Raw genomic sequence first — 15,181 nt, forward strand, 5'->3', positions numbered from 1 at the left:
CATGTACTCCACAAAGATTTCTGCTCTTCCAGGATTATGAGTTTCTCTGCCCAGTCCATTTCTGTAATAATAAACTAATTTTAAATGGCTACATTTTTTAATTGATGATTTCAGATATTATAAAATGGCCACACAGGATTCACATTAAGCAGTGAAAATAGCTAATAAAAACAGATGACTAAGAGTCTGTAACTGAGCCACAGTCACTACTTCTTTGACCACTGGTGGATGTACAAGTTCTTAATCATTACTTTTCCACCCTTGAATAATGAGGATTTTAGCACAGACCAAAAGCCAAAATAATAATGTAGATATGCATTGCCAGGTTCAGTGGGGATTAGAGCCACTAAACAAAGACTTCAGAAGAATTACTATTTGAGATAATGTATTTGACATTTTAATTGGTATTTAATATATTGGCAGAATTCTAGACTGTTTTGCTGTGCCACACCTCTCAAAAATGGGAATGCTGTCCCCTTCCATCTCCATGATGGCAAACATAGACCCAGCCTCATTTTATGAAATCTCTCAAAAGGAACTTGGCATGAATAATTTCATGCTAAACTGACTTGCCTGCTCAGCCCCTGAGCCTGAAATGCAATTGTTGCTCCTCAGTTAAAACCTCATGTGTCAGATACAACTGAGAGAGATATTGGCACAGGTTAATGGAAGATAAAGGTGGAATAATCAGGTTTAGTAGTATGAATAAAACACTTTTGGTAAAAGTCCTGCTCTGATAATTTCTGCCTAAAACTGCTGAAAGGGAACCAAAATATCTCTTCCTATTCAGTAAAAGTGCCTTTCAGCTGACTCAAATGCTCCATTTTAGCTTCCCTTTAACCAAAAAGTGGCATTCATTGGGCCACCAGGTGTGTGGACTGAGCTTGCCGTCTCAAACATCTTTCTTGAAGAAGGCTGTTACTTCCTGAGCAATTCCTTGACATCCTTTGGACTATTGTGCATGTAAGAAGCAAGTCAGGCCAAGAAAAGTGCTGAAATCCAGCCTTTTATGGCCACTGATTTAAAAGGTTAAATCTTGATCTCATTTTTTTTGCTGTATGTTTGTGGTATGAATCTGCCCTTTCACAGTCAGCATTTTTAAAGTAAGCAAGTGTTAGTGCCTGATTTCTGCCTTCACTCTTCGCTGCAAGTGCTGAAGTAAAAGGCTGTTACCCATCCTTCCATTCCATCCAGAACACCCCAGCAACAAATATCCACATCCTTATTGTCAAAACCCATAAAAACAGAGCTGGACTTCTTCCAGGTCTAAAGTTTTACATTTGCACCCTGATAACCACAGCTTTGTCAACTCTGAGAGGAGAAAAAAAAAAGCAAAACGGGGATCTCATGATTCCATTGCATGGTCACGCTCTGATCCTTCAAGGAAGCTCCATCCAGCCTCCCCTCCACGGAACTGCAGTGAGGAAATACAGTCCTTGTGTGCTGTTAAATACAAATCAAAGCAGATGTATCCCCTGAGACACCCTGAGCTGGCCTGTGATGCCATCACAGCATCCCCAGGTGCAGTGGCATTTTCAGCAGGGGACAGTCTGGCTGCAGGAAGGGCAGATGAGGACTATTGTTTTTCCATAGCAGAGGTTTCATGCTGTAACTTTTGAATTCCTTTTTGGCCTCAGCCTCAAACCATTCGTGGTGCCCACACAAACAGGAGAATACTGTGCATGGATCAAATCCTAAATTCCACTCAGTAATAGGAGACCTGTGCCACCTACATTGGCTTTGTGACTCACAATCAGCACTTTGCCAGCTCTCCTGGCTCTGACACTGGCTTTCTTTTAAGCATGAAAATAAGGGAAAATATAAGATCTTTTCAGAGTCTCTGCTTTATTGTTTTATTCCTTCTCCCTGACTTCATTCTGAAAATTGAGATAACTCAATTTAACTGCTTGTTCAGGCTCCTTCACTGCATCCTCTAATGCTGTAGTAGAGGGTATTAGTAGACAAGTTTAGATGAATTTTTGGGTCAGTGAAATATATTTTCCAATGAAAGCAGTGAAGGTGAGTGTGTTTTACTTATTTCCTGTCTGACAAAACTCTGGACTGATTCTTCATTAGGATGAGGAAGAAACTACTCAAATGATTTTGTATGGAAACTGCTCTAATATTTTTTATTCTGGTTGCATTTTTGATCATTTTGGTTGCTACTGCTGTATGTTTTGTGTGAATGAGCTGTTTCACTGGTTTTGATGGGACTGTTCTCTGTGTTTTTGTTGCAGGAATTGCTTACCTAGGAGGTGTCTGCAGTGCCAAGAGAAAATGTGTTCTTGCTGAAGACAATGGTCTCAATCTGGCATTCACAATTGCACATGAACTTGGGCACAAGTAAGAACTTGTCCTTCTTTTCCTCCTTTACTTGTGTCACTGCAGGATACTTTTATTTGAAGCCAGACAAGTGCAATTACTAGTGTGGCATGTTTGTTATGATTTCATAAATGTAGCACATTGATGCATAACTTAATTTTCAGGAGGCTTATGTAAATACCCATTTTAGCACACATAAATCTTTCTAGTTGAACTTACCCTGTTTTCAGCTCTCTCTTCTGATTCTGAGCAGCACAAAGAGGCCTCAATCTTTTAAATACCAGTAATAGAGACAAATTCTGCCTTTCTTTACTGTGTAGAATAGGTCCACAAAACCAACATGAGCCTCAAAATCTTTAAACTTGCCAAGTTTTCTCTGAAGTTCAGGTGTCTGTGTTAAGGGCTTTAATAGTTAAATAGTTTGGTAATGGTTTCATCTCTGCATGTGAAGTAATCTGCTGTGACTGAAATAGTAAACATCAGTACTTTGGAAATGCCCTTAAGCAGAATTATTTGATCAAAAGAAAGAAATCCTGTAATTTGATTTATCAGCTCAATCACACCTAAGACACTTTGAACACACTGGAAAAAGCAGGAAGGATCGTGATAAGTCCTAGTCAGACAGAAATTTGCAGAATGAGATTACTGGGTACTTTCTGCAGGTGACTTTGGAGACTCTTTACAGCTGCCTATAAATACCCCATGGGCTGAAGGAAACAAAATTGACTGGAAGAGTCAGCTGCATCCTCTTAGTGCAGATAATGAGTTAACCAAAGGTCAGCTCCACATTCCCTCTCTCCAGGCCCAGTGTTACTTCACTCACACAATAATACTGATCAGCTTTTTCCCCTTTCCATTGACATCACTCTGGTTGCAGTGTCACAGTTAGACTGTGGAAGGTACAGAAATTAGACAGGGGGCAGGACTGTGCCTGGGGGGTTTTGAAGCGCTCTTTCCTTCAGCCTTTTTGGATGTAAGGTGGGAAATCCCAACTTTGTTCCTGTAGTTAAGAGGTTGTGCCTGAGTTTTTTTTTGTGCCCTTCCTACAGCTCACGTGTCTGGTGTATCTTCCTTTCCTGCAGTAAGAAGTATTTCACAGCTAAGTCAGAGCCAATGGAGCGTGTTCAGGTTCTGGCCAATCTCATTCCTTGACAAATAATTACTTTATGGCAATGTATTTCAAAGTTGCATGGAGGATATTTAGGTTACCTACCAAAAATGAATCTCTTGTTCACCCTCCAGTGACACCAACGGCAGCTGAGCCAAACCGAGGGTGGTTTCGGCAGAAATGAAGGACATTTGGTTTTGGTTTTATTTAGATTGCATGCCAAGATGTTAAACTGAGCCTAAACTTAATAACAAATTAACCTGTGGGTAATGCTAAGGGAAATTCAGCACTCATCTTTGGATGGGCCAAAAGCAAGAGGGAAAAATACTTGAGCTGCAGAAAATCCAGCTGTGTGAAAGAGTGAGACTGGTCTGCCCTAGTGTTTGCCAAGTTTCTCAGCAGAGCTGACAAGCTTCCTTCTAATAATGCCTTGCTGAAAAATATCCCCATCATAAATAGGGGATGTAATGCTTTCAGATACAGCTCTCCATCTGTGCAGAAAATTGCAAACTCCATTTTCTTTTCTGAGGGCAGTTTTGGTGGTAAGAACATAATGTCATTCCTCTTCTGGTTTTCTTTCTTTGCCTTCATCTTGGAAAACTATTTCAAGAGTACTGGAGGGGAGTGGAGTGTCTGTAAGGGCCAGTTTAGGGACCCAAGGCATCTGGGTAATGTGGCTCTGGGAGGGCACTGGAGCCAGGAGTGCTCCAGCTGAAGGTTGTAAAAGCTGTTGGGAGGATTCTGCTGCCACAAGTGTTCAGGGACACGTTCCAGGTTATCTTACTCCACAAAGAGCTGCAATTCTCTGTCACACACTGGGGCAAATCCTTCTGCCCCCTCTGCCTTGCCACCAGCAGCATAACCAACCTCCAGTGTTGCCAAATCAAAACAGAGGAGGGTAAATGCCATATCTGTCACCCCTCAATATGAGCATCAGAATCATCCCTCTGTGCTGTCACCACCAGTGACTAATTTCAGCCTCTGACCAGCTGACTGGTGCCTTTCTGGAGACCAAGAAGAATCTTTTTCATTGACCTTAAAAGGTATCAGGTTCCATTCTTCTGGTGTTGACCTGCAGTAAGATGCTCTGAGCAGTCCTGTTTCAGCCCATCTTGTGCAAATAGAAAAATTCTTCGCAGACTTTACTTAAAAACTCCAAGTTGTTGAGTGAAATGTAAGGAAACCCATTGCAGACATGAACACAAAGAAGCTGATGTGAACTTTAAAAATGAAAACCAAGGAAAACTAGGTGCAAGTTTCTTAATTTAAAACAAAATCCAATCAAAACTTACATCCATATTGGCAAAAATATAAATTTTGGAGAGCCATAATTTTGAGCTTTATTGAAGTCTGATTTCCTTATGAGTGTAGAAAAGCTGAGATTTATTATTCTTTCCTTAAGACTAACAAATGTCTGTGGAGATCACAAGCCCAGTTTGGCATTCACAGATAGTTTCTGATGTGGACTTTGGAAAAAGTGAATGGATTACTAATTGATGTGTCAGATTCCTAATCTGCCACTAATGTCATTTGGACTGACTGCAAAAAACACTATTCCGGACAGCTGCACTGTGAAAACATGGAGACACTATTAAATAGATCAATTAGGATGAAATAGGTCCTATGAAAGTTGAAGGATGAAAGTTCATTTTCAGGTTTAACCTGTGGAGTTGTTGCTTGGTGATGGGGTGAGAGATGTGACATTTGTATTTAAATCAAGTCTGTACTGATAGTTTTGGTCCGTGGACATAAAGGGAACATCCATCTCTATTTAGATACAATTTTTTTAGAAAGGTTCCAAGAGAAGAGTTTTACTGTTACAAAAAGGTACCAGACCGGGAGCTCAGTGAATGTGTATTGAGGCTGCAAATCATAAACTTCTTTCCACACAAGACAGGACCCTCAGCAAGCCTTGTTACTTCAGTCAGCTGGGTCAATAGTGGATGGCTTTTAAAACAACACACTTGAGTGTAACCTGAGTTTGTTGAATTTTATACAGGGTTTTCTGGGTGGAGTCCTTGAAGACCCAAGATCACAGTGGTCACTGAAGTCTTAAAATGTACAAGTCTGAGGTCTTCATATTATAAATATAATATGAACACTGAAATATAATATGAACACTGAGCATTTCTTGTTCTCACCTTTTCAAACTTGCAGGGCAAGTCCATCAGTAAAAGCTTAAAAATGTCAGGGCTCTGACTGGTGCTTCCCTCCTCCTCTGCCTCCATGAACCAGTGTGAGGCTGATCTGAGATTCACACTCCAAAGACCACCCTGAACAACCGACTTGCAGAAAAATAGTGCCACTTCCCCCCTCCTAGTTCTCTCTTTGCCTACAGCAGTGGCTTTGTTACCATTTTCAAGTCCTTCTCCAAAGAAAAAGTCAAATAAGTTTTTTGAAACAAAAGCTGTGATTCATCCGTATATCCGTTATCCCCCGAACGGAGCGGGGTGGGCTGCAGCCAGTGGTTTTTCAGGACAACAATACCAGCTTTGTTGCCATTCCTGTTTCTTTCAACAGCCTCAGCTTTCCTGTTGTGGGATGGGGGACAGGCTTGGGTGAGGAGGGAAGATTCCCATTCATGAGCCAGCAGAACCTGGCAGTGCCTGGATGGGGAGAGAATAGCCCGAGGTGGTGTGGCTGGGAGCCACAGATGCCCTTAGGAAAGGGGATTAAAATCAACTGACAATAAGCAAGGAGCTGCCTCTTGCCAACAGCCTGAAACCACATGGCCTCAAACTTGAAGCTGAAACAGATGAGGACAAAAATGAGTCCAAAGGTAAAAGCCCATAATGAACAAACCAAACAGCTCAGGGCTTGGAATCAGAGAGAAGGGTTTGGAACCAGCAGGTTTCTCTCCAGCATGCTTATTTGCTTTAGATGTTAGGTATTGATAGCTCTAGCTTGGTTAAAATTACTTCAGGGTGCATAACTATTTGCTGCAAGATGAAGTATGGCCTTTGTGGTGTGTCTCAAGCATTGTGGTGTTGCAGGTAAGGGAAAAACACTCTGGATGTTCCCTTTGTGGCCTGGTATTTGTGCTGATGGACTTGTGAATAACATTGCCCTCCCTGTTCTGGGTGCAGTTCTGTGTCCAGCAGAGAGATTCATGCAGATGTGCCAGAATGTGAGAACATTGCAGGCTGAGGAGGAATGTCCCTGAGCAGATCTCAGAGGTGCAGAATGATGCCCTGTAACAATTTACACCAGCAAAACCCAGTCACTGTGGTGCAGCTACTCAAGATTTCTGAGACCAACCAGGAAATTGTCCCACTTCTCTCTGCCCTGCAATTTATAAAAAATTGGTCATAATGCATTTTAAAAATGAAAAGTTTTGTGTGGAAGCTGAGGACCACCCCAGTAAATGCGACAGATCTGTGCAGACAGGTAATGCTGCAGAGTGCACACTGCTGGCAGAAAACTGTATCTTTTTCTGGATCAGCCTGTCCTGCCATTCCAGTCAGAACAGTGCCAGCAGCATTGGAGCCAGACAGCCAAATCATGGTGATGGGCAAAGGGAGGGGTTCTGGAAGCCATGGAGAAATGGAGGGACCTCTGCTAAAAATTCTATAATTTTATCCTGGGTTTGCAACGTTTAGGTGCAGGATGTGGCAGCTGAGAAGCTGTCTTGAAAGAAAAATGCCAACAACCCTCTGTCTTTTTCAGAGCAGCTCAGCACAGTCTAACCCTTGAACTCAGACCTCTACCAATGGAGGCAGCTGAGTGTAGTTTCTGTCCTGGCTGATTTTAAACATTAACTCTGATGGGTTTTTTGTTAAATTTCTCACCTGAGCTTCTTTTTCTTTTTTGTGTTTCTTTGAGTTAGTCCCACATTTGTCAGGCAGGTTCTGCCTGACCTGAAATTCTGTGGAACATTTTTCTTTGTTGCTGTTGCAGAAATGCACCAATGTGTCCCCAGGTTACTTCATACCTCCCAAACACCATGAAAAGCAACATTACTGAAGTCATAAATCAAACATGCAGAAGCACTAAAATCTCAGTTTGAGGGTTATCCAGACAACTTCAGTTATAGCTCTGCTCCCTCTGTACTGCAAATGAGGCCAAACTTCTATTCACAGGGTAGGATTTCAGCATGTAGTTAAAGACTCTACTATAACACATGCCCACAGGCATTGTTTTTGCTCCTGTGAATTAATATTTTACCGTAAGAGAGAACTGTTGCAAAGAGGTGCCCATCCTGTGTGTCTGTAGGGTACCATCCAGTTATGGATGGCTCAGGGATGTAGCCTGTGGCTGCCAGGATCTGTCCAGTGGCTGGATAAACCTCTCCAGTGGAACTGCTGGCACTGTTTGGTGTAGATCCTGCCTTATGCTGGGGAGCTGTGGTTCCCTCAGTGCCTTCATAAATGCTGTGTGGCCCTTTTGACCACGCTGTGTGTCAGAACTCACATCTCTGCATTTGGAGTGGTGGAAAATCAAGGGCAGTTGGATCTCAAGGAACGTTGGAGCAAGAGGCAATCTTGTGCAGGCTTTGTTCTAGCAAGCTCAGGTATTAATGACTTTGCTGCAGCAGGACTTCCTGAGTAGCCAGAGAGTTGAATTCAGGCAGTGCCTGCCCCAGCTCTAGTCTCCTGGTGCCAGAATCCCCACTTGAAATCTCACAGGAGGACGTAACTGTTCCAGTATATTGCAGTCTCAGGAGTACTGGGAGTGACTGGCTGCTGTGTAGACATACCCTGAGGCTGGCCAAAAATGCTGGCAGCGGTCCGTACCCACCCTGGAGTTGCTAATTTTATTTTCTGCCATTTGTGTTGTAAATCTGTTGAGGAATGTCTCTCTCTCTGTGTTCCCAGGCTCCCTTTTCGTGCTCCCCTCCTCCCAGGTTTCATTCTTCTTCCACAGATAATTGCAAGCACATTTTCACAGTTAAGTTGCCCTTCTCTGTACAACTCCAGAGGATATAATGGAACACTGCCTATTTCATCATATGTGTTTGTACATTAGAGTGGGATGATCTAAGCAAAGCAGTTATTTAATAACAGGCTCTGGTTCAGAGAAAGAATAGGTATGTCCTAAAATATCAGGAGATGCTTCTTCTACTTCTGGTAACACACTGAGGGGTCTGTTTTAGATAAAACAAATTAATATTATTATTATTATTATTATTATGTTCCTTAGTAGCTTGATAATAACTTTCTGAAAACCATGTCCTGAGTTAGTCAAAAGGAAGCAGCGATCAAAGACAGGTTTAAACATATTTTTTTAAAAAATAAATCAGTGGAGACTACTGCCAGCATGGATGCTTTAACCTGGGAAGGAGGTAGTGGTGGAGCAGCACCAAACACAGTGTGTTGTCCCACTGTAAGACAGTGCAGGACACCTGAGTAAGTTGAGTCCCAGAAATAGAAGATCCCTGTGGTATTGTCTGGCAGGTTGTTTTTGCAGTGGCAGTGGGATCATGCAGAGGAAAAAAAAAATGTTAAGAAAATAAAATGATATACAAAAATCACACAGAAAAAAATAATATTGGGGAGGAGAAGTGGAGGGGTTTGGTAGTGTTGTGCTCCGGATAGGCCTCAGTTTGGGTGTGGTTTTTTAGTTTTATGTAAAGCTGCAAGATATTTCCAGGTGCATTTACTGAACCTGCTAATCCTGGCATGGTGGGAGGGTACCTTCCCTCTATCATGTTTATCTGTTTCACCTTTGTACCATCCAAATTTGATGGTTTATTTACAGTACTGCAATGTAATAACATTGGAACTGGGCGTGGGAATGTCCACGTCCCGTTGCTTTCTGCACTCTTGTGGCAAACATTAGTTCTGGGCAAGGGTTTCTATGGTTTTACTCTCTGCTTTGTGAAGGATCTCTGTGTAATCCCTAGGGAAGCAACATTCCCTTGCAGTCCCACTAATTTCTTTGTTTTTGAGCATCTTGTACAGCTTTACTTAATAAAACTGCACCAAACAGGCGAATGACAGCCATTTAGAAATGCAATTTTTGTTTAATCAATAGCTTTGTAGCTTTGCCAGCTCTGCCTTTCTTTTTGAAGGCTTACTCTGCTGAGTAAGCCAGGGCTGTGTTAAGTAGCTGGGCTGTAATGATTTGGCAAACCTTGCATCTGCTTCCTGCCATGAGGGTTCTGGTTTCATACTCCACTGGCTTTGCTGGCAACAGCCTAGTGCACCCAGTGACCCAAACAGAGGGACAGTACAAGTCCCCATTGTGCAGCCTCCCACTGCACACCAGCACAGGAAATATTAGGTTTGTAAGTGCCATTTACCAAATAATAATTTGTTTTTATACAAGGGCAATGATCTAGATGAAATATTTACTTTTCCATTAGCAGTTGGGTTCCAATAGCCTGTAACCCGTGCTGTCTGCCTGGCCTGCTGAGTTCAACAGGTTCCAGGTGAAAATGACTTCCCGAGCTGGGGAAGGTGATAAATCCTAGACTGTCACTTGGAAAAGCCTTTGGTAGTAAGTCACCAGCAGTGAAATGTTGTTGCCTCTAAAAATGTGGTTCCCTTTAGCTGTTACGTCAGTGGAAGCATGTGCTGGGGTGGAACAGGGTTGGCTGCCTCTTGGCCAACAGTTGTGTTGGGAAATAAAATTCAGCAAAAAAGAGTTTACTGGAGAAATGAAATAAACAGGCCTGCGTTGTTCGCAGTGATCCCTTTCCATTTGCAAAATCCTCCCTACATCGGATGCTGGGCCTCTTTCCGTTGCTGGATCCAGCCCAGCAGGGAGTTTGTTGTCTGTGTCTTGAACCCCAGTTTCCATAAAAAAGAGAATAGCCCACAGTCTTCTGCTTTTGTTTTTGCTTAGGTAAAGCAAATAAAAGCAAAAGGAATCTGATCATAATGGTTTGCTCTGACTTGCTTGAAAAGTTTCCTTCCTGTTGGGCTCTAATTAGCTCAGGGCCTTAAAAATGAGTATTTTTCACTGTACTTTCTTTCTCTGCTCCAAAACCCACGGGGATGCTCACCTGATGCACCACATCTTATCCACATTTGGGACAGTTTGTGCTCTCAGAAGTTTCTCATGTCCACCCTCTGGTAGCTGTATCTCACCTGCCAGTGACAGTCGAAATCCTGCCTGGCTCTTCCACCTGCTCCCTGCTGGGCTCCTTTCCTCCCACACTGCTGTTTTCCAGCATCATTCTGGAGACATCTAACGAAGTGGCAGCTTTCTAATCTAGCTTTTAAATATTCATTTTAGTTGCACACAGTAAAACTAGGCTGCGTGATAAAGAAACGCTTCCTAGAAGCAGTTTGCTTCTTAGTTCAGGTAGTCTCTGTACTTAGGGAAAGTGTCCTTCCTTCAAAGGAAAAGCACAGCTTCCTTTCTTCCTCCTGAAAACACAACTGGCACTTTTCAATGGGTGAATTCTTTCCTGTCTGGTTCCTCCTTTATCTCAAGTAAAGCTATTTGCTGTGTAATTTGGGGTAGATTTAGTCCAAGAAGGCAGAACTCTTCCCTACTATCCATCATGAGTCACCATGGTCAGAAGTGGTCAAATTTTGAGAAAAGTGCAGATTGCCTGCATTTACTAGCTTTGAAGAAATGCTGCAAACTGGATTTTCCTACAGGATCATTATAATAATGACTTTGTCATCAGCTTTCCTACCTGTGTGCACAAGCATCGCTTCCCATCTCTTCAAGTATCACCTCCACTGTGTATGTATTTTACCTCTTTTTCCATTATTTCACTGTTATTAACACATTTCCAGTACTAACCCAGATATGATTCTGAGGGTTTTCTCCAGTCAAAGAAAAAACTGACGTTTTTCTTAGGAAAAGATACTCATATTTTATTTTTATACGTTAAGTGCTGCCTTCCATACCTGCAGCTCCTTTGGAGCTGTTTCTCCAACATGAGAAAAGCTTGTGCACATCTCCAGAAAGCTGTCACCACTTAAAATGACACACACCCTGCACCTCTTACCGGCTAGAGACCCTCTAAAACAGTATCTTATGAAAATAATAGACTTTTTCTTTCTCTGTTGTTTGTCTATGTTAACATGTTCCAAAGTTATTCAAAGCAAGAGTGTCTTTTCAAGTCACTTTTTACTTTCCTCATGTCAATTCCTTGGACAATATTAAGGCAAACTTAACTTTATTAGCATTGAGGTTTGTAGGCAACCAGGCACACCCACTACCCAAAGAATTTCACTTCAGTATTGGTCTGAACATATCATTTCCAAATTGCTTTGATACCAAGCTATAATTTGCAGCATTCCTGTTTGATATTGAGTCTCTCCCTGCTGATAAAATGAGTGAAACTGAGATAACTTGCTGAACTTCTGCAATCATTTACGAACAGCCAAGGCCAGGTGGTGCTGGTATTATAGATTATTTTACCAGGTGGACCAAAAATGAAAAATCCTGAGAGTTTATGGAGCTGGCATATGAAAGTGCCACTATTGGAAACCAAATATTAGAACTGGATCATGCATTTCCTATGCAGCTTTTTTCCTGATCAGTTCTGGTGGGTTTTTCTCATTTTTGGAAGAAAAAGAGGACCCAGAAGTTTGTTACTGTCCACTGCAGTCACCTGTTGTGTTGGTGAATCAGTGTAAGAGGGTCACATAAGGATGGATTTCTTGCACTGAATCTGTGAGCCCACAGTGATTGACAATGCAGACCAAGAAAGAGGATGAAAAATATTTCTGTGAAAAGGACTTCTTCTGCTCTGAGAGCCATAAAACATATACCCACTGCCTTTCTGGGGACTGCAGAACGCTTGATGCTGGTAAAATTTATATAGTGCATTTACTTCACACCTTTTTTGTCTTTTGATGTTGGCCATCTCCTGCTTCCCAACTCCAGGGATGGAGAATTCATCTCCCAGTGTGGGGAAGGCAGCCAGGATTCCTGACTCCTACAGTGCATTCCCCAGGCTGTCCCACTTCCCCAGCGCTCGGCTGTGGGTGGCTTCCTGATGGGACAGGGTGTGGGACATCTGGGTTATTTGTGTTGCACGTATTTGGCAAATATTCCACACCATCTCTCCCCTCTCCTTGGTTTTCTTTGAAGGGTGTCTTGTGTTGTAGCTCTGCATTCAGGTTTGGCACTCGGTCATTTAATGCAGTTGACTGGAGGCTTTCAGTGGTTTCACAGGAGTTTTGGAAAAGTGACTGCACACAGAGCTTCCCTTGGGGTTTCTGACATTGTGACTGACAGGGCTGTCAGTGCTCACTGAGCTTTTGTCTCTCTTCCCTCGCGGGTGGGAAATCCCACCCAGCTATCCCGGGGTTTGGTCTTTTTTCCACCCTACAATTTATATTCCCTTTTCATCTTCTGAGGAAATGCATGTCACATTTTCGGAGGTCTCGTTCTCACCCTCTTCAGGCAGTGCTGAAAGCAAACAGCTTGTTACCCTTCAGCTTGTTCCTTCTGCTGTGCCCCAGGGTGCTTTCCAAAAACAAGGAGCTACAGATGGAGCACAGCAGCCTCTGTGCAATGAGCAGTCCTTCTCTGCCCACCACTGCTTCATTCATAATCATTGTGCTCCTTCTGCAACAGTTCTCTGTGTTCTGAAACCAGATTGAAGCAAGCGAGAACGAAAGGTTTTTGTATGTCCAAGAAGTGGATTTAATCACTTGGAGGGCAAGGAAACAGCTTATGGTGAATATTTTCGTGGAGACATCCTCAGATAAATTTATTCTTACTTTAGGGTCACAGCTCAGCTGTGATCATGACAAACAGCCAGTGTGAGACAAGTGATTCCCACAGAGAGTCACTGATCCATGTTGTACAGTGAGTGTTTTTGGATATATTTATATTCAGCTCTTCAACAGGGACTGATTGAAGGAATTAAAGCAATCCTTGACTCCTACTGATGCTGTTGTGTCAGAAATCTGCTGTGTGTTGTTGGCAGGTATCAAAGAATGTGTGAGGGTGTAGAAATGCTCAGCATGTGGTTGGATGCCTGCATGGAGATGGGATAGTACTTTAAGGAAGGAGACAGGAGAGATCCACTTAAGATGCTAAATGGATCTCAGAAAGGAGGAAGTATTGACATCCGAAGGCAGAAGGGTGTTTTCCTGAGGTAATTCTACCTCTTCAATGCTGAGTTTCTGCCAAATTTATTTGTATATATATGGATCAACTTTAGCATTTTGTAGGACTTTGTATTTGGTGGAGCACTCCCTTTTCTGTCCCTGTAGCTCAGAACCTGACAGCTCTTAGAAGAAACTCTGAAGTTTTTTCAGGAAAAGGTTGATATGCAGGGGTCACATCCTAGAAATCAGAAGCAGTGGAGAGAGGCCCTTGGAATGGTGGATGTTCAGTTGTTTTGCAGCTGGATCCCTTCATCTCACCCAAGGTGCTGGAATGCGTCAGGCAATGCCTGTCCTGCTGTGAATCACCCACTCTGTGAAACAGCAAGGGCTGCTCAGAGAGAATCCCATGAACAAATGTCTGCTGGAGGAAGGAGTCAATCATGTGAACATGTGATGTTGCTGGGGAGAGGATCCTAAAATGATTTTCTTATGTTCTTCATGGCCACTGAGTGTCTCTGCCATGTCACTCTCATGTGCTCTCTGTCCCTTGCAACACAAGCTCGTACTTTGCCGCCTTCCAGATTCCAAGGCAGAAAAGCTAATTCTTTTTAAATGAAAACCATATCATAAAGGGCTGGATCTGTCATGCAGCTGAATAAACCACAGCTTTCCACACTGTTATTCACCATAGGCGTTCGTGTGTTCTCACTCGCTGTTGTTGACTTCTTGGCTGCTTGATGAGTAGATAACCATATAAAATATCTGGTTACTTCATTATTGGAGAGTGACATAAACTTGGTTATGAAAACAAGAGTCCAGTAGTCATGGCTCCCTTTAAATGTTGACTTTCCTGATTTAAAAAACCCCAGAAATACAGCACCTATCCTGAACACCTCTGTTCTAGATAACACTGTGTATACAATGACCAGCCTTGGTTACTTCAAATATTTTAAGTAGGATCATCTCCCCCTCTTCATCACAGTTCTCCAATGTGTTCCTGACACTTTCTGGAATAGTCAAAGCATATTTAAGAGACAGTGTTTACATGTTTGAAAAGCGGAGTGTGAAAAAGCCTGCTTTCCATTAAGCCAATGGTCTCAGTGGCCTCTGGTTTTGTAGGAAGGTTGCACAAGATGTTTCCTTGCCTCCTCCCTCAATGACAGCTCAGCTCACCTCAGCATTTTCCCAGGATTTGTTGATTTGTCCAAGCCTCCCTTGGCCCCCTCTGACATCTCTGACAATCTCTGCCTGTCTTAGAGGCATCGCTTTCCTGGGTCACCCTCTCAAAGTTACTGTCCTCACTTTGCACTGCAGCTCCTATTACAGTTCCAGCTGAAATGAACACCCCCATTTCACTCCTTCCTCTGTTACATCTTTATTCTCAACTGGATGTAAACCTCATAACTTGCAAAATGATCAGCATTTTATATTGAAACATTAAACATGTTGAACCAGTTCAGAAGTAGGCATCTTTCCAGTGATGCAGCTTTGATTTCAAATGTTAATAAAAATTCCTAACGTTGAGCTCAATTTGGGAGTGGACAGCTCACAGGCTGGATGATGTGGGGTGCTGTCTCCCACTCCTGGTTCAGTCCAAGAACCAGGCAGGAGCTGTTAAGAACTCCAATGTTAATGTTAATGTACATCCTCTGTTCGGATTTGAGTTTAATGGCCATGTTTAATGTTCACAGCTACCAGCCACACACCCTGTGTAACCTCCTTCCATACCAGTGTCTTCCTTTGTGGTTGACGCTGGATGCACTGCAGAGATGGGATTCCCTTTTCA

General features: G+C 42.7%; 1 protein-coding gene across 2 annotated transcripts in view; it reads left to right on the plus strand.

Annotated features, from left to right (window-relative positions):
* Positions 1-15,181, plus strand: part of ADAMTS17 (ADAM metallopeptidase with thrombospondin type 1 motif 17) — a 154,695-nt gene that overhangs the window by 56,320 nt on the left and 83,194 nt on the right. For both annotated transcript variants that reach the window (XM_088063372.1, XM_088063373.1), the window contains exon 8: positions 2,238-2,343. In XM_088063372.1, coding sequence (XP_087919498.1) covers positions 2,238-2,343 — 106 coding nt within the window. The remainder of the gene's footprint in view (positions 1-2,237; positions 2,344-15,181) is intronic.

The sequence above is a fragment of the Pseudopodoces humilis genome, chromosome 16 (genome assembly GCF_049639895.1).
Source record: "Pseudopodoces humilis isolate 2021_Gansu_Grassland_sample_001 chromosome 16, ASM4963989v1, whole genome shotgun sequence".
NCBI classification, from domain to species: domain Eukaryota; kingdom Metazoa; phylum Chordata; class Aves; order Passeriformes; family Paridae; genus Pseudopodoces; species Pseudopodoces humilis.